At 40.0% G+C, this 20,270-nt stretch overlaps 1 protein-coding gene across 2 annotated transcripts in view; it reads right to left on the bottom strand.

The window, feature by feature from the left end:
- CUBN (cubilin) overlaps positions 1-20,270 on the bottom strand; it is a 290,843-nt gene that overhangs the window by 58,922 nt on the left and 211,651 nt on the right. For both annotated transcript variants that reach the window (XM_007196413.2, XM_057544323.1), the window contains 8 exons: positions 18,270-18,441; positions 16,965-17,171; positions 14,676-14,825; positions 12,729-12,850; positions 11,957-12,182; positions 10,283-10,470; positions 4,702-4,858; positions 3,123-3,272 (listed from right to left, as the gene is read on the bottom strand). In XM_007196413.2, the coding sequence (XP_007196475.2) occupies positions 3,123-3,272; positions 4,702-4,858; positions 10,283-10,470; positions 11,957-12,182; positions 12,729-12,850; positions 14,676-14,825; positions 16,965-17,171; positions 18,270-18,441 (1,372 nt within the window). The remainder of the gene's footprint in view (positions 1-3,122; positions 3,273-4,701; positions 4,859-10,282; positions 10,471-11,956; positions 12,183-12,728; positions 12,851-14,675; positions 14,826-16,964; positions 17,172-18,269; positions 18,442-20,270) is intronic.

Here is a 20,270-nt window from a genome sequence, read left to right as displayed (position 1 = left end):
TTGCCCTTTTTAGGAATCATCATGATTCATTTAATCTAAGCCAGAAATTACTCACTTAGCAGTCTGAAAACACTGAGTACATGTAGCACTGGAAATGTCACAAGATATTATCATAAGGATATTATCTTATAAAAAGATCAGTCTCTTCAACTGGGTGAGAACGAGCAAATCCATTAGTAAAAAGAAATCACTTAATCTGGCAAAACCAAATATCTGTTCGCAGCTGACTTGTGTTAAAGGGCGTGTCTGGAGATCCACACTGGTGGCAGCAAAAATAACAAAACAATGGTTCACAAGGTATGTTTCTATGGGCATGATCTGACTTTCACAACTACTATTTTATATCAATATTTTGGTAAAAATTATAGTGATTACCAGAAAGATTAAGTAATTTGTACAAAGCCATGTGACTAGTAAGTGGCCAATCTGGCATTGAGACCCGTCCTAAAATACCGCGCCTGCCCTACCCCACCCCAGGTCAGGTAGTCTAGCGTATGCTCGCCCCTTTACCCCATCTGTCAACTAAACTCAGGGAGCTACTGTGCGTTGTCAGTATAGGTTCCCTTCTAATAATACATGTACCATTGGTATAGGCAGTGCTTTCTGTGGCTATATTATATAGTACATTTACCAGCATCTCCTTTTTCAGTCTAAATAATATTGGCATATGATATTCTTGTGTTTATGTAATTTAGTGAGGACAAATGCACATATAAATGCACAATCCAAGCCACATGTTTTTCCCCTGTTATTAAGATAACTTTTTCACTCAATATCAAAAAACAAACACCCCAATCAAAAAATGGGAAGAAGATCTAAACAGAGATTTCCCCAACAAAGACATACAAATGGCCAATAGGCACTTTAAAAAATGCTCACCATCGATAATTATTAGAGAAATGAGATTCAAAGCCACCATGAGGTATCACCTCACATCGGTCAGAATGGCCATCATCAAAAAGTCTACAAATAATAATGTTTGAGAGGGTGTCGAGAACAGGGAACCCTCCTACACTGTTGGTGGAAATGTAAATTAGTGCAGCCACTATGGAGAACAGTATGGTGGTTCCTTAAAAAACTAAAAATAGAGTTACCATATGATCCACGGATCCCACTCCTGGGCATATAGTTCCTGGAGAAAACTATAATTTGAAAAGATACATGCACCCGAATGTTCATTGCAGCACTATTTACAACAATCAAGACATGGAAGCACCCTAAATGTCCACTGACAGATGAATGGGTAAAGAAGATGTGAGATATACAGACAGACAGACAGACAGACACACACACACACACACACACACACACTGGAATATTACTCAGCCATAAAGAAAGAATGAAATAATGCCACTCGCAGCAATATGGGTGGACCTAGAGACTATCATACTAAAACAAATATCATATGACAGCGCTTATATGTGGAATCTAAAAATTAACACAAATGAACTTATTTACAAAACAGAAATAGACTCAGAGACAGAGGAAACAAACTTAGGGTTACCAAAAGGGAAAAGTGGGGGGAGGGATAAATTAGGAGTTTGGGGTTAACATATACCCACTACTATATATAAAATAGATAACCAACAGGGACCTACTGTATAGCACAGGGAACTCTACTCAATATTTTGTAATAACCTAAAAGGGAAAAGAATCTGAAAAAGAATATATATATGTATAATTTAATCACTTTGCTGTACACCTGAAACAAACAAAACATTGTAAACCAACTATACTTCGACAAAAATACAAATAAAAAAATATAAAATAACATTCCCTTAATAAGATAATAGCAAAGATATAAAGAAGAAAATAAATATCACCTATAAATCTATGACACAGTAGTAACAACTCTTTAAGTACTAGTTAATAGTCTTACAGATTTTATTCACACAGTTTATTTTAAATAAAAAAGTCAGATCTCTTATATAAACTGCTTTACCTTCCCCTAATGCTTTATATATCATGAGCATCTTTCTATATTGCTGGGATTCTGTGTTAGCAAATGCTGAGAAGATTACATTTTACCTCATAGTCCATTCGTACAGAGACATACATCAATGCATACCTGGCATTTTCCAGCAAACACATACCAAAATCTACAACGTGTAGAGATGTAGGAAAAGGAGGTCACAGAAAATGGATCCAGTGAGAGAGACTTTGCATAATTTATCAACCTATGAGTACTGATGTGTCATTTTTATGTTTATGAAACGTAACTTTCCTGGACGCTGAATACTGTAGAACACTTTGCTAAGTTTAACTTTTCACTGCCATGGGAGACCAACCCAAAGAGAAAGAAATTTTGGTTGGGCAGATGAAGCTTGGCAAACGTACAGATTAATTGTAATTTAGAAATGAAAAGTTAATTCGTGAAAAATATTAAAATGCCTGAGTGGTTGGAGCTGCCCATCCACCTGAAGGGAACCTTTCTCTGCCGTGTGATACCAGCTGGGTAAACATCAAGCTGTGTCCAGCGTAGTCAGAACCCAGCCCAGACCAGCAGCTCCACTGTCCCCTTCGCCAACAGGCAGGGAATGAACCCAAAGGGGCACTGGGGTTAGGGATTTCCCAGTCCCTGTGGTACTGATGAGGATGAAAATGAAAAAGAAGATAAGAGAGTATCCCACAGTCATATTTAATGACAGTAGAACACAAATATTTATTAATTTTATTAATTCATTCATTCAACATTTATGGAGCACCTACTTTGACTCAGAAGTGAAGTTTCTCTTGCTAGTTTATAGTGTGTGTGTGTGTGTGTGCGTGTGTGTGTGTGTGACTGTGAAGGCACCTGTATGTGTGTAGAATAAACACAAATGAATAAATTAGATACTATGATTAACATGTAATAGATTTCAGGCTTATTTTCTTTAGGCCGTTTGCGTGATGCTTATGTTCTTAAAGCTCTTGCATTATTTTTTAACCGCTGGATGGAATGTATAGGATGATACTTGTGCTCTTAAAATATTGGATGGAGTTTTAATCAAGTTTACATCAACTCCACTGTGTAACATTTTTAATATTTTCCTCAAATGGTGATTTTTAGACAATCTCTGCCTCTGCTTATCACTCATTCATTTGTTAAGAACCAACTGTAATTTAGATAAGAATAAACTTACCTTCCAGATGGAAAGACACAAAAGTCAAGAGGACCACGGACAGAGGACTGGCCTCTATGATGTAGGTGCAGTTCATGTTGTTGTCATATTGCTTTGGGTAGTTTGGAGAAACAATGTAACCTGAAGGATTAGTGAAATTCCTTCCACATCCTAAGTGGGAAGAAAAAGCCATTATCAGAACATTTGTTCTGCCAGACAGCATCTCTTTATCAGTGAGGGAAAGCCTCAGCTTTCCCAAGCTCTCTAGAAACATATTCTCTGAGCTACTCCAAATGGAAGTAACAGTAACTAAAAGAATGGAGCTCTGATTTAAAAATAAATATGCAAAATGAGAATATTATATATTTTTTAGAAAAATGATGCAGTTTTGGGCTAAGTAGAAATTTTACCACAAATCCATTGCAAATCACTTAATTTTAAGATATTAAAGGAAGAATAATTTAGCAAAGATTGAAGAGGATTTATGTAGCTAAAGAAATAAAACTAATGAAAAGTGATCTGTACCAGATCAATACGCTTAACAGTTTAAAAATACCTTATTATATTATAGAAAAATATGTTCTTTTCATTACCATTGTAATATGGCTATAAAAATAATACCTGCTTTACAAAAATGGTTGAATTTACTAATCCCAACTCAAAAAATTCTCACATGATTCCCAGGTGTCAGAAATGAAGAGAACTACCTTTTTACCACTAAAATGACATTTGTTTTTATCTAACCACTAACTAGTTAATCCACACACTCCCTATCTATCACATAGATAGAAAATATCAGTATCCTTTTAAACTGATATTAAGACACACACATACACAGACACAATGAACCAAGTGAAGACCTAAAATTAGGTCTGCGGTGGTCTTCTGTTACTGCCTTTACACCCCGCTCTTACTCATGTCTGAAATACCTGTTCACTGCATTATTTCCTCTGATTCCTTTCGTCAGACTTTTTCCTAAACACTGGCTTGCAAACAGTGGCTACTTGATTTAATTCAGCCAACAAGCACACACACCACTGTGTCTCAGACTTGAAAACTACGTGCCCCACTCTTCTACCTGGTGAGTAGTCGTCAGAGAAGGAAGGGGAAAACCTGAAGAAAGCGGCCCCCTAGGTTGACTGAGCGTGAGAATCATCTGGATGAGAGCTAACACATGTAAGTCCCTAGCCAGGGGAGTTCTGCATTCCGATAAGCTTGGGGGGAAGACGGCGTTTTTACAGCCCCAGGTGAGTTCCACGCAGGCAGGCAATGCGCTTCAGGCCCGGCCTGCTGAGCGTCTACTAATTACGGCCTCCTGGGCTTCTGCCCAATCCCTGCCCTGATGCAGATTTTAGGGTTAATTTCAGACATTAGTGACGGGCACTCAGGCCTTCTACATCATTTCTCTACTGACCTACGGTTGGATTCAGTACCATTCTTGCTGATGTGGAAGGAAGGGTGCACTCAGGATGAGGTGACCCACCCAGACGCTCCCCATGGACCTGCAGACAAGCCGACCCTGGAGCAGACCCCTCCTCCCCTGCCTGTGACAGCCACGCCCTTCCAAGGGCCCCTGGGTTTGGTTTTCAGCGCTACTTACGGCTAACGAAGGATGCAGAGAAGCCCTGAGCTGGGACCTCCTGCGACTGGAACACAGCAGTGAAGGCGTTTCTGGGCGTGATGACGGGATCTGGGGCCACGTTCCCGCAGCTTGAGGCTAACAGGGCCTGGTCAGCCTCCTGAGTGCCTGCCCACACCTAGAAAAGCCAGAAACATGACTTAGTGCTCCAGGTTTTCCCTCGTCAATGTTTAATTTGTGCTCAGGCTGGAAAATAATAGCACTCAGGTGTACATAGACTAAACCTAATAGTACATAAAACACACAAATCTGCAATATTTTCTTTTGAGAACCATTTCTTTAGGCTGTTTTATAGTATAGCCCATTCGTGACTCTTGCAAGGAGACTGTTCCTTTTTGTGTATCTAGGCAGTGATTTAAAAAAAAAAAAAAAAAACCCTCAATCACTACCCAGTTTCCTCTTGCTTTCTCCTAGTTGACCTGATCTAGCTCAACTTGCCACGTGCCGGGAGAAACAGAGCAGCATGTGCGCTACTGTGGGGTTTACCATTTGTCCTGGATGGCTGGCAAATTGTGGGTTGCAAGTAGAGAAGATTTACCAAGCAAGAAGCCCATGGGAAGAAAGTGGATATGAATTTCAGGTCTACATGTAATTAGCATGAATTGGGATAAATCATGGAAGACTTCCTGGCACTGCTGAATTTTAAGGTTCATTTTGAAGAAAGGATGAGATTCAGTCTCTCTGCAATTCATTAAAGACTGGGTCACCAACTCTCAGGTAGACCCTGGCCACTTTAAAAGAAGCAAATGATGATATGCTCATTTGAAAAATAGTTGCTGGGGAATAAATTGTGAGTATCAAAATTCCAATTTTGATCAAACCAATCCTAAACCAGCCTAGGGAAGGATATTAATCATAGAATCACGTTTAAATGCAAATTCCAACTGTGAAAGGAGCTGTTGTGGAGCAGCTGAGTGTGTAGAAGGGGCTTTTCCTGACTTCAATCAAGAGAGGCCTGAAGAAGCCCCAGGGGCAGCAAGGGGCAGGGCTAGTTCAAACAGAGCGAAATCTGAGTCAGGAGTGAGGCAGGGCTGCAGAGTCAGTGCAAGCCCCGTGGCATGTCAGGGATCCGGGCCACATCCTGAACATGACAAGGGGCCTCCAGGAGGCTTGAAGCTCAAAGAGGAGACGAGAAGGAAAAGAGAGGACGCTGGGAAATCAGCCAGGAGGGTGTGTGGTAGTTCAGGCAAGAGATCATGGTATCTACAGTGTTGAGTCACTCAAGGAAAATACTGATATTAGATAATAAATGCACGTTATTGGGGGAAAAGCACTGTTAAACTCGTTTAACCAGTGAGTCTCAACCGGGAGCAATTTTGCCCTTCCTGGGGGCATTTGGGGATGTCTGCAAGTGTTTTCAGTTGTCACGTCTGGTGTGGGCGTGGCATGTAGCGGGGAGGAGCCAGGGCTGCCGCTGAGCGTCCTGTGATGCCCCGCCCCAAACCCCCAGCTAAGAATTCTCTAGCCCGGGAAGGCAAGAAGGTAATTGGGTTTGGATTAGTCTTACTGGACTGTTCAACATTCCCTTCACATCAAATTACTCATTCTGAACGTATCACTCTCAGGACAATTCCTCAAACAAAGCAATCACACACCAGGCCCTTACAAACGTTTCTATTAGCAAATCAGCCCAGGGAAGAGGTGCGAGGTAACGCCAGTTCAGAGCCCCATCGGCTCTTTAAAGTCATATTTCGGGCTTCCCTGGTGGCGCAGAGGTTGAGAATCTGCCTGCCAATGCAGGGGACACGGGTTCGAGCCCTGGTCTGGGAAGATCCCACATGCCGCGGAGCAACTAGGCCCGTGAGCCACAACTACTGAGCCTGCGCGTCTGGAGCCTGTGCTCCGCAACAAGAGAGGCTGCGATAGTGAGGCCCGCGCACCGCGATGAAGAGCGGCCCCCGCTTGCCGCAACTAGAGAAAGCCCTCGCACGAAACGAAGACCCAACACAGCTAAAAATAAATAAATAAAAATAAATAAAATTTTAAAAGTAGCTATAAAGTCATATTTCAATTGATTCTCAAACACTGCAAATCCTGCTGTTAATCATCTTATTGAAGTCCAATTATATTTGCCATTTATGAGATATGGGAGGTGCCTGGGACTGGAGCTGCTGAGAACAAAAGCAAAGATATTCTGCCAAATCAAAAGATCAAAAAAAGGTCAGGAAAGAAGTGCACACCCCCTGTTTTCCCTAATATCCCCTTTATGTCCCCTGACCCCCGCCTTTAACTATCCAGGGAAACAGTATACAGAAGTTTTCTAACCACATTCTGTTAAATTGTAAACATGACTTACTGAGAGAGAGATCTGCATATGCTATTTTTACAAACATCACTCAAGAGGTGAAGTGATAAGAGCTAAAACTTTCAGGAAAGAATCTCCAGTTCTTTAACAAAGAACTTCGAGAATCCTCACGGGCTTATACTTTTCTAAAGTCATTAATTATGGATCTGACATGTCTACCTTTTGGCTCAAGAACATGGGTGTTATAATGATAATAATGGTAAAGAGTTGTTAAATATTCATCGATACCCGTCAGTCAAGATCTCATTTCATTGGCTCTATGACCTAGAACTCATTCAAATGATATTGGACCTACAAAATGTTACAAAACTGTCAAAAACTTTCTGACGTTTCTTAAGGTTTGTACAATTCAGCCTGGCTTCAGGTGATATTTTATCACTCAAGCAATTTTAAAAAAACGTTTACTGAGTATCTGCAGATTCACACGCAGTTTTAAGATACAGAGAAATCCCCTGTACCCTTTCCCAGATTCCTCCAACAATGGCAGCTTGTAAAAGTGTAATATAATATTATAACCAGGACGCTGACTTGACACGGTCCACCCATCTTACTCAGTTTCCCGCTCACGCACGTGTGTGTGTATTCGGTTACATACAAGCTTATACCACCACATTCAAGACACCAAGCAGCTCCAACACTGAGGTTCCCTAGAGTTGCCCTTTTATAACCACACACGACTCATTCCCACGCTCACACCTTGCTAACCTCTGGTAGTCTGTCCTCCGTTTCTAAGCGTTGTCATTTCAAAAATGTTATGTAAATGGGATGAGAGAGTATGTAACCTTTCGGGATTGGCTTTTTTCACTTGGTTTAATTCCCTGGTGATTTGTTCAGATCGTTAGCCTGTCAAAAGTTTGTTTATTTCTACCGAGGAGCTGTACTCCACAGTATGGAGGTACCAGAGTTCACTGAACTATTCACCTGTTGAAGGACATGTGCACTGATTCCAGTCTTTGTCTATTGCCTATAAAGCTGCTATGAACATTTGTGCACAGGTTTTTGTGCAGACATAGTTTACGTTACTCTGGGATAAATGCCCGGGAGTATACTTGCTGGACCTTACGGTGAGTGCGCGTTTAGTTTTATAAGAAAGTGCCAGACTCTTTTTCAGAGCAGTGTGCCACTTTACGTCCCCACTGGCAATGAATAAGTGACACAGCTTTGCTGCAAGCTTGGCAGGACTTGGCGTTGTCGCTGTTTTTTATTCTGGGCAGTCTGACAGGTGTGTGCCAATCATTGTGGTTTTAGGTCCCATTTTTCCTAATGGCTAGTGATGTTGAACATCTTCTCGTATGTTTATTCACCACCCGAATATCCTCTTCGGTGAAATATCTGTTCATATCTTTTGCCCATATTCTAACTGGGCTCTGTGTTTTTACTGTTGGGTGTGAGAGTTCTGTCTATACTTTAGATAGTAGTCTGTTGTCAGGTAAGTGCTTTGGAAATCTTTTCTCCCAGTTTGTAGCTTGTCTTTTCATCTCTTTACAGAGCAAAATATTTTTAATTTTGATACGGTAAAATTTATTAATTTCTCCTTTTACGGATTATTCTTTTGATGTTTAGTCTAAGAACTTTTCATCCATCCCTAGGTCCCTAAGATTTTCTGTTCTTTTTCTCCTCAAAGTTTATAGCTGTATATTTACATTTAGGATTATGGTCTATTTTGAGTTAATTTTTGTATAAGGTTTGAGGTCAAGGGTTGCTTGCTGGAGCTGGGCCCCTCTTGCTTGTCTTGTTTACCCACCTCAGTATCTCTTGGCAAAAACTGGAGTCTCAGGCCCAGCAGGGAAAGAGTGTGTTTCCCAGGCCACTGAGTTTTGTCAGAGTTCCAGATGGATCCCACCCGCCAGTGGTTCAGCCTTGCCTGCTGTCAGAGGGATTCCCATTCCATCCAGAGGAGAAATGGGACTGAATAACTTTTCACATTCCATTTTTACAATTGAAGAACTTGGAAGACTTTACTTTGTCTATATATTTGATGTTGACTCAATTCCTGAGAGAGTTCATTTGTTTCATGAAAAAAGCAGTTAGGAAAAGTGTATACGATGTTTTGTTTTCCATGTATTATATACAAGTCTAGGATTTTTATTGCAACAGCATGCATGGATCAGTTAGATATAAAACATAATTTGAGAGATGATGTAAAATAATAACAACATCGACAATACAAGCCACTTCTACTCATTAGGTGGTTTTATATTCCAAGCACGGAGCACTATTTATGTTATTATATCATATTACCTCCAATGCTTAAAACAGTCCTACTAAAGTAGGAATTATTCTCTTCATTTTACAGCTGAGTAATTTAAAGCCCAAATGTGTAATTGGCTCATAGAGGAACATGCAGGTGGTAAATGCAAGAGATGCAGAGTCCAGGCGAACGTTCTTTCCCCTAAAAGGTGTATGTCCCCTTAGCGATAGAACACATGAGATATAAAATAGCACAGATGGAATGAATTTGTAATACAGTTATCATGGTCATAAGTCAATGAATAGTGATGTCAGTGCCACAGGAGCAGTATTTACAACTGGAGAGGAAGAGAGCCTTACTGACTGACCCATGTCCATGATTTTACATGGATGGGTCCCTCACGGTCTGGTCAGCTTGTGGGCGCTTAAGGCTCAGGTGAAGGCTGGCACTAGTACACGCCTAGCCTTCTGTAATTTTTATAGGATACTCTAAATATTGCCTGTCATGGTGACTTTGATTCATTTTGTCCTTGAGGGTCTATTAGAAAGAAAGAAAATAGAAAAGAAAGAGAAAATGAGAAAGAAAGAAAGAGAGAGAGAGAGAGAGGGAGGGAGGGAGGGAGGAAGGAGGAAAGAAAGAAAGAAAGAAAGAAAGAAAGGGAGAAAGAGAGAGAGAGAGGGAGGGAGGAAGGAAGGAAGGGAGGAAGGGAGGAAGGAAGGAAGGGAGGAAGAAAGAAATCTGCCCTTCTCTCTTTAGTTTCTATAGAAAGGAAGAACAGTAAATGCTCATGAGAATTTAAAAAGGCGAGACAATCTCCTAAATTAAGTGTCTTTGCTTATGTATTAGCGAATGAAAGTCACAGGGCAATGTGTGTTGTGGTTCAAATTTTAACTCCTAGTGGTTGAGGTTTCTCACTTTTTCATTCAAGAAATCCAAGCAGCAAAATTGTCCTTCTCCTCCTTTGAGAGGCAATGAGTCATTTCTAGTCTAAACGTTTACGTTCCTGCAACCAGCTTGGCTCCAATTAAATATACAAGTGCACTGACCTTCACAAAGCTGTTCCGACACTGTCCGTCCCCACTGGGGATGAGGAAGTTGTTGTCAAAGCTGAGCTCCAAGTGTTTACTTTGGTGAGTAATGACTGTCCAGGAACATCTGCTGTTCTCGGGAAAATTCTGAGGCCAGTGGGGGGATCTGATTGTACCATTGTCTAAATGAAGTATTCCACCACAACCTGAAAAATTGTCATGGAAAAAGTCATTACCTTGTGATGAAAATAACAATTTTGGTAACTGAAGACTTCTGGAGAGGACACATTTCTAAATGTGAGATATCAGTGCATCTGTCCTTACATATGAGTCTCTGACCTTCGGGGCAGGTCCACAACAAGGACTCTCAGCAAATGGAAGGTCACTGAAGCCACAGGAGGCTACAGCTGCTACTGTTTCGTTACAGCTATACTGAACTCACCTGAGACCATTAATCCTTGCCATGCAGAGGACAGACTTCTATCCTGTCTTCAAACAAGAGCAATAATTTTTACTCCCCTTGAGGCTATGTAGTATTTGTGGCCCAACAATCTCAAGCTTTGTATTTTATTGCCACTAACACATGAGAATACAAGTCTATACTCATCTGCAATTTTACGCTAACATCCTGGACGGGAGAAAATGATTTTGAGGAGGGGAAAATCTTCCATTAAGTAACCTGGTTCATTCATATTGAAATGCCGATGGATGAACAGTAAATTACAGGGATTGAAAGCAAGAAAAATCTAGAACTGTTTCGTAATATTAAAGTATGTTCTTAAGAGATGGCAAAAGAAAAAAAAATGAACTCAAAACAAAATGAAGTTAAAGAGTATTCCCTGTATCTTTTGCTTTTAAACTCTTGGAAAACCAGTGGTTCATCTCAGCTCCCCTCTGCTTCAGCAGCACACAGAGAGCTCCCCAAACACCCTGACTCTTCTAGAAATAACTGCCCTGTGTGATGTTGCAAGACTATGATGAGATCCTGACAGAAGTGTCTAATGCAAGTCTTATATTTTCTGGGAATTTCCATGAAATGAAATTTCCATGAAATTTCATAGTTTGCAGGTACAACAAGTAATCTTTTGAAATAGAATCTAATGTTTTGCCCCATACAGAGCATTCATTCTAAGTCACAAATCTTATCTTGTCACTTTGCTGCTCAAAACTCTTCAAATAGCTCCCCACTGCTCAAGGGATAACATAGAAGCCAAGGCTCTCCAGGATGTGGACTACTTATTTTCCTGCCCTCAGCTCACCACTCAGCATTCTGCCTCCATGGTCCAAATATGTTAAACTACTTGTGATTCCAGCACATATTTTCTATTACTTGTGATTCCCTAGTTGTACCATGGCCCTTTGCCTGTGGAGACAGCACAGTGAAGCATTAAGATCAAAGTTTCTGGGCTCTGCTGTCTTCATTCAAATCTTGACTCTGCTGATCATCAGCTACACGAGCTGGGCAAATTATCCACCCATTTATCCTGTTTCCACCCATGCAAGTGGAGAAAATGTGCACTGATACTGTGTCTTCCTTACAAGGTTGCTTCATGAGATGTCATGTGTAAACATTTAGAATTGAGTCTGACAGAGAGTAGGTACAAAATGTATACTTGTTGGGCTAGTTAATAAATTTAAAAAATACATTGATGATAAAAGACAGTAAGCGCAGAGAATGTTTCTTTCTTTTACCCAAAGTCTCTGTGTTCCATGTAGCATAAAAGCCACCATTTTGCACCGAATGGTCCGTGTTAAAAATCACCACCAGCTGGTTGGAACCCGACTGGATTGTCCTGGGGTTTGAACTTCCACAGTAGTGTCCTATGATGGGTGATCCGGGGGAACCACCGTTTCTGACTGTGACAGAGTCCCAAGCACAGGTTGCATGGGCTTCAATGTCAAAATCACTGAATGTCAGCTGCAGGAGAAAAGGGAAGAAATGAGGAAACACTCTGAGCTGTAAGTGAGCCTATCTACGTAGAGTTCGACTGAAGTCCTTACACACCCTTTTATTTTGTTTTAATTTATATAATTTTGTATTTATGTCTCTTATTTCATTCTCCCTTGTCCTCCTCTATTTTTTTCTTATTGAAGTTTCTCCTGGAAATTTTGAGAAGGGATATTTCTCCCAGAATGGGAGTCATTAGGGTCATTCTCAGTCCCCTGGGCTGGGATGGCAACTCATATCAAGAACATGAATACATCTCTTTTCTGGATGGGGAACTGTCTTCTATAGAGAGCTTCTCCTGTGCTTGAAAAAGAATGAAAGATATTTCATTCTCCATTAGTTGTAAACTTGTAGATGCCAATGTATATACTCTAATCAGAGAATTTTAGGGAGAAGATGACCTGGATCAAAGCCTATTCTAATCACTTGCTTATTAAAAGAACTCTGTTTCCACACAGGACATGGTACTTTTGTTGTATAATTTCAGAATTATTTTACCCGCTAATCAAAACTCACAGTGATGGTGTGGCCTTCTGGGGCTTCCAACAACCAAGAACAGTGGGTCAAACTATCGTAAGAGGCTGGATAGTTGGGGCTTGAGATCACTCCACTCTCACCTATCTGTACTCCACCACAGTCTGAAATTAGATTGTAAACTTCTAAATAAGAAAGGAAAAAAAACCACCAAATTCTGTAAAGCCAAAGTAAATACTACTTATAGCCATCATACTTTATGATTTAAAAAAAGAACAATAAATGAATAAATAGATGAAATTGGATGAAAGCAAAGTAAAGCTAGATGGAAGATTAGAAATAAACAGAATCCCATATAGTGTTAATCAAATGGAATCACACAGTGAAGGCGGGCTCAAGTTTGACACAAAGGAGAAGGAAGATTATCTGAACCATAAATGGAGAATAATTAGATGAGCATAGAACTGACAGTAAATGCACTAGGAACAAAGTAAAGAACATTGCCTTTCTTAAAAAAACTAGGCCTGTGAAAATAAATGTAAGCTTGAAGAATATGACGAGTACCATAACTAAAGACTTTGTCGTTTGACAACAAGCACATATATTGTAATCAGCTATCAAAGTGTACGTTAGTATAGCAAGTTGAAACATGGATACATTTCTAAAGCATGGTATGGTCTGATGTTCCACACAAATAATACTGCTTCCTGAAATCTGACTCTTTTCTTTCAATCTGATAAAGAAAAACCAGCTGGCAACATGGTTGACTGAATAGATAATCAATCTCACTCCTTTCTCCAACCAACCATTTGGTTATAACACAAAGAAATGTTAAATAAAATTATAACCAAAATATATTTGATTCATAGCCCAACTTAATGGAAAGAAAGGAGATCTCTAAGAACTATAAACAATAAATGTACTCAAATTCCAAGGGGTATCTTAAACTGGGAGTATGTCGGTCTAAGAGGATATAGAATCAAGATGTGGGCCCCAGGAGTTGTGTTTTGAGGTTTGATGATCAGGCAAAAAGAGAACATATGGCCTTGGACCTCCACAAAAGCAAGGGCTTTTACATAAAGTTCGGAATCTAAAAGGGCTGCCATATTAGTGAAATGGACTAGAAAAACTCTAATGGCCCAGAGAAGCAGCAAGGAGGAGTACTGTCTGTCTTGGGCTGAATTTTCAGGTACAAACTGAATGTCACAGATACAAATCTAGCACAAAACATTAGCAAATTATGTTTAGTAATATGTCCAAAATACCATGATGGCCAAGTAGGGTCTATCCCAGAAATGAAAGGATGGTTTAACAAGAGAAAAATCTTTTAATACAATTTATCACATTAACACATTAAAGTAGGAAAAAATAGGATCATCTCAATAGATGCAGAAAAACCATTTGCCAAAATCTGACAGTAAAAAAAAACCAAAAAAACAAAAAAACTTTTTGTGCACCATGAATTGAAGAGACTTCCTTTAATGTGATAAGGAGTATTTCTTGAAAACCTAAGAGAAACCAGTATGTTTAACAATGAAATGTTACAGGCATTCACATTAAGGTCAGAAACAAGATGCTGTCATCCCTTGCATTTGACATTATGATGGTGGCCTTAGTTAGTGAAATAAGACAAGAAAAAGAAATCAAGAATTGGGATTGAAAGAGAAAAATTGCTATCAATTTGCAGAAGATATGACTGTTTACACAGAAATCCAGAGGTAATTTACAGACAAAATACTAAAACTAATAAGAGTCTAGCAAGATCTGTGGGCTAAAGATTAATGTATTAAAATTTAAAAATTCCTAGATATAGGCAACAACCAGCTAGAAAGTATAATTAAAAATGTCTCATTGACACTATCAACAAAACCAATAAATAAACCTAGAAATACATCTAACAAAATATATGCGAGATCTTTATGGAAAATGTCATCAAAAATTTATGTATTATGTTATTGTCAGACTTGGAGAGCTTATCATAAGTCTTACCTGTAAAGGAATACTGTGCATGGAATCCAACATGTTCTACACGTTCATTGGTGACAAAGTGTATCCATACCTGAGGATAAGGTATAACCAATGGCATTCTAGGTTCTGAAGCTCCACAAAGTCTCCATATCAGAAGCCCATCAGCATTACCTGAGCAGAATAACACACCAGTGTCACCATATATATACCTTCTGAAAGATATATCCAATGAATTCAGTAGGAACAAATAATAAAAAAAAATTTCAAGCTATTACATTGATGCACATTTAAATTCTGGTTTAATAGCAGACATTTCACAAATCTCCTTTCTATCTTTCTCAACTACGAAGGAAAGAGTGCCTCCAACGGGTAAAAAAGAATGCTTTTTTTGGTATGGGCCTCTTTCTCTATCAGAGGTGTCATTTTGTTCCAATTCATGTTTTCATAATTATTGTTTAGCATATCTAAACAGAGACACAACTGTTAAAAAACTTTAAAAAAAACTTTTGGCTGTGCTTTTTTTTTTTTTTTTTAAGGAGTAAAAAACACAATACCAATAGTGACAAAATACATCAGCAAGATAAAAGTGATAATTACCTAAAATTTTAATAATTTCTTCACTGTATTTAATCAACTAAAATGAATGGGATATTCCATACTCAAGCTCAGAGCTATCAGATTCGGAGCTGAGTATTTTTGTGAATATTATTTTCACAGTAATTTGATGAACATTTATTGCTCACACTCATCTCCTCACTGTTTAGTCTTGTCAGACAACATCACTGACCTTAAAAGTCAACAGGGCTTCCCTGGTGGCGCAGTGGTTGAGAATCTGCCTGCTAATGCAGGGGACACGGGTTCGAGCCCTGGCCTGGGAAGATCCCACATGCCGCGGAGCGGCTGGGCCCGTGAGCCACAACTGCTGAGCCTGCGCGTCTGGAGCCTGTGCTCCGCAACGAGAGAGGCCGCGACGGTGAGAGGCCCGCGCATCGCGATGAAGAGTGGCCCCCGCTTGCCACAACTGGAGAAAGCCCTCGCACAGAAACGAAGACCCAACACAGCCAAAATCAATCAATCAATCAATCAATCAAAAACATACGCATCTGATTCAAGATCCTCATTAAAAAAAAAAAAAAAAAAAGTCAACAAAATATAGTATTCTAACTGTCTCTAAAACGAGGGAATTGAAAGAAGATTGCATTTAACTGAATGAAATTTGATAGATAGCTGTTCTGTTTGATTCTATAAGCCAGTGGTTTTGAACCAAGCGGAGGGGGTGAGGATTTATCAGAATCCTATGGAGAACATTCTCAAACTACAACTTCCATTTCCCTCATAAGCCTTTTCTAGGTTCATCTACCTCTAAGAGGCCAGATGATTCTTCTGCTGAGGCAGTTGGTCTGTGACCATAAACTTTATCAAATTCTCTTTCTGCCCTCCATGTTCCCAAAGCCAGCATCAGTTTCTATAGTTGCCCCAGTACGTTGTCACCAGCAAACTGCATTAGCGTTCAGCCTCCTTTTCTTTAAATTTTGCAATAACATGGAGCCCAGTGAGCCTTAGACAGCATAGCTGATAATACTGATATACTGTTACTTTTCTCCCTCTTTTTTTTTTCTTTAGGGGGAAAAGAATGTCAGTGTAACACTGGGGACAATTCAATGGATAACTTGTGCTTCCACTATAGGAAAGAACTAAAATGGATTTATCAGCCATGAATGCAGATTTTTAAAAAATTCTTAAGATGATTATAGTTTACCAGGTATAGCTCAATCTATTTCTATCATGAAAACAAAGACAAACTTGACTGCTTCGGGGATAATTTCCCAACCAGCTTCTATGTGCTTCTCCGTTTAATGCATTGTAAAGTTTCTTTAGACTTCTAAGGCCTAAGGAGAATTCCACGGCCTCCTCTGTGAATCCTGTAAATTCAGGAAACCACCAGCACATTCTGACCATGTTACGTTCTAGTCTCTGAAGAAAGAAGTCTTGAGTAGATGAGAGTTGAAGGGACCACTTGAACTCATTAAGAGAGCAAAGACAAACCGGAATCTCTCCTGGGTAAATGTCATATCGACTGAGACACAGGGTCTAGTTGAAAACACTGATCCACCTCATTCCCCGTTTATAGGGCATGTTGTCCCCAGCTGGGCACGTGCAGAATGATGGCTTTGTCCGAACAATGTTCTTCTGGATCTTATATATAATACATACATTACAGCCCTTTGTCTCCCTTCATTGCTGGTGGCCTCCGGGCGTAAGAAGAAGGCTGCAGGTGAATGGGAGAACGTGTTCCTTGATTGGACTCACCCGCTCGGAACTCAAGGACATCAAACTGACAGTCTTGGTGACTTTCGAGGTAAAAATCCTCAAAATGAATGTAAACGGAGGAGTTTCCCTGGTTTGGATTGCTGAGCGTCCATTCGCAGTTTAGGTTTCTTGAGTAATTACTGACTCCATCATAGCCAGGAGAAGTAAAGTTTCCCCCAGCAGAATTTGTAAGGGACCCACCACACACTGAGAAAACAGAAGGCAACAGAGAAAGTAGTTGTCAGATCCATGCCATAGCAGAAGATACAAACAAGACAGAAAAAAATAACTACAGCAACCAATGCAGCTCTTTTATTGCTTTGATTTGTTTCTCTAGATGAAGTCAGGGTTGTGGGTGAAGGGCTGGCTCCTCATGCCGCCTACAGAAGTGGTTGCTGTGGATTTAGAAAGAAAGATGTACAAAAGTAAGCAGCTTCTTGATTTTCCTGAAGATGTAGATTAGGTGGGTGGGGTTTGGCTATGTGTCAGTATCTCCTAATGTGAGCCTATTATTCATTAACATTTAATTTAGAGCAATATCTAAATATAATGCTGGTCCTGATGGCAACTGTTTAGCAATCTTCCACCTGACCCGAGAATTTAATTGGATAAAACAGATAATATAACATTGGCATTCCAATGAATTTGCTCCTTTGAATAGGGAACGAATGCTCCTTGTATCAATGAAATAACTTAAAGGTTTTAAAAAAGTATTCAGTTCCACTCTTCCTAAATTTTAAAGCTCTTAGATAATAACAACAATCCAGAAAGTAGGAGGATATGTAGACTAGAAAGGCCATACCTTGCTAATTTTAAATGCTCTATATCGTATATGAACCCCTCAGTCACGTACGCTGGAAATCTGTGTAAGGATGGATGGATGCCTGAGAAACAATAAAACCCGTGTGTCTGCAATTACTTTACTTACTCTCTGGGAGTAAACTGCCCCTCAAGAGGGAGTTACCCTCTTCCAGGATAGAAGAGTTGACCAAGGGCTGCGGGACTGGCAACCAACTATTAGGGCGACACTGCACGGAACTGAGCTAGAAGCTCTTCTAACAGCATTTTTTAAATTTTCTAATTCACAACAGCAGTTTTCTTTCCAGAACTAGAGGTTTTTGTCTTCTGTTTTGGGGGTTTTGGGGTTGGGTTTTCTATCTGGTTATGTTTGTCTTTTGTGGAAGATCCGAGGTGTGACTCTGATCTCTAAAGGGGACGTGGATGGCTCCACTTCTGTCGGCAGTAGCTGTGGGACACCTGCAGCGCAGACGATAACACAGGTGTATTTATAACATCCTCTGTTACCTGCGTCTTCACTGGACGTATAGGAGGCAGAGAAGCCTCCATATGGCCTGGATCCATCAGTGAAATAAACAACCTTCATCGTATTTCCCGAAGATTTGATCTCATTGCTGCCATTCACGCTGCTACACAGTTTCTCTAGCTGGGGTGAGTTACTTCTAATGCCATTAAATACCTGTCGGAGAAAATAGTTTAACCTTTAGACACAGTCCATCTGACTGAGTATTTCCTAGGAGGTTACGTTCCCAGACCAGACACAATTCCTTCTAAGAAAACTCTGTGCTAAAATGAATTACTTAACAATATGGGCACTTAGCCCAGTGCCACAAGCCACCATGTTACCCGGAGCACATTTTGTGGCCTCAGGGTCATTGCACTAAAATGGAAGAATTGCAGTCATGCCCTCCTGCCATGTGGTGACAAGTGAAAAACCGCTGTGCTCTTTGCAACTGGAAACTGTGCTCAAAATGTAAAGAAGCTATGCCAACACGCTCACATCTTAGTTCACAGAGTTCACTGGGGGACAGTTTTGTTTAACAATCCATCAGGACCTTTGATATTTGGAAAGAAGGCTTAAGTGTTAATCTCTGATGATCTAAAGTACAGAAGAACTCAAATTTTTTTTTTTTTTTTTAATAAATGTATTTATTTACTTATTTATTTTTGGGTGTGTTGGGTCTTCGTTTCTGCGCGAGGGCTTTCTCCAGTTGTGGAGAGCGGGGGCCACTCTTCATCGCCGTGCGCGGGCCTCTCACTGTCGCGGCCTCTCTTGTTGCGGAGCACAGGCTCCAGACGCGCAAGCTCAGTAGTTGTGGCTCACGGGCCTAGTTGCTCCGCGGCATGTGGGATCCTCCCAGACCAGGGCTCGAACCCGTGTCCCCTGCATTGGCAGGCAGATTCTCAACCACTGTGCCACCAGGGAAGCCCCAAATATTTTTAAATGTCATTTTTTTATTGGAGTGTAATTGCTTTACAATGTTGTGTTAGTTTCTGCTGTACAACGAAGTGCATCAGCTATATGTATGCATATATCCCCTCCCTCTTGGACTTCCCTCCCACCCAAGTAATTTTAAAAATCAATCTCAATATAATAGTTCTTTCTTAATTAGTCATGCATTCAAAGCTTCAATTTTCTTACTGGTTTGAACTTTTTAAAATGGATTAGAGTATTGTGGACTCCAAAATATTAAACAACTCCAGTTATGCACATAGTTACAATAATTGGCAATATGTTATTCCACTTCTTTACAAAACCAAGCGAATATTTTAGCACAGCTCAAGAAAGGTCCAGAAGTAAGTAAACAATAATTGATTGAGTGAGTGATAGTCCTGTTTTTAAAAAGGACTTGAATGGATTATGATTAGAAATAATGAGGCAGAGTAAGACGCTAACAGCTATGGAGAAGGATAATGTATTCCGTAACAAAAGCTGTACGCTTTTTTTGTTTACTGTAATTGATCATTAAATTTCGTTCTTCGGGGGCTTCTGGTTTAAAGTGACTTCCGGCTCATAGGACAGGACACAGCGCTTCCTATCATTTACTGAGCATGGACAAAATGCCAGACTCTGCTAATAACCCATTTGGATTACTTTATCCAATTAGCAAAACAACCTCTCAGACATATAATATTACCCCTGTTTTCCAGATTAAGACACTAGAATTCAGAAAGATTATGCAATTTGCCAAAGTTCAAAGAGCCAGTAGTAATAAAATTGGGATTCAAATTATCCCTCTGATTCCAAACCATGAAGTAATGCATAAGGAAACGGAAAGTGACAAGTATTTCAATAATTCTAAAAACAGGAATGGGCAACACATTGCCAGAATCAAAACGGATTATTCACAACTAAAAGGCTAATGGAATATGTGCAAAACCATGATCAGTGGCCTTTATCCCTTCCCCAACGTCTGCCCTGAGCTCAGAGTCACCATGATGAAAAATTGTGAGGCGTCCATTTATCACGTGATCTCCTGCTTTTAGTAGCAGCAAGAGTGCTGTTTC

This window comes from Balaenoptera acutorostrata, chromosome 3 (assembly GCF_949987535.1).
Source record: "Balaenoptera acutorostrata chromosome 3, mBalAcu1.1, whole genome shotgun sequence".
In the NCBI taxonomy this organism is placed as follows: domain Eukaryota; kingdom Metazoa; phylum Chordata; class Mammalia; order Artiodactyla; family Balaenopteridae; genus Balaenoptera; species Balaenoptera acutorostrata.
This window is presented reverse-complemented; position numbering and strand designations above follow the sequence as displayed.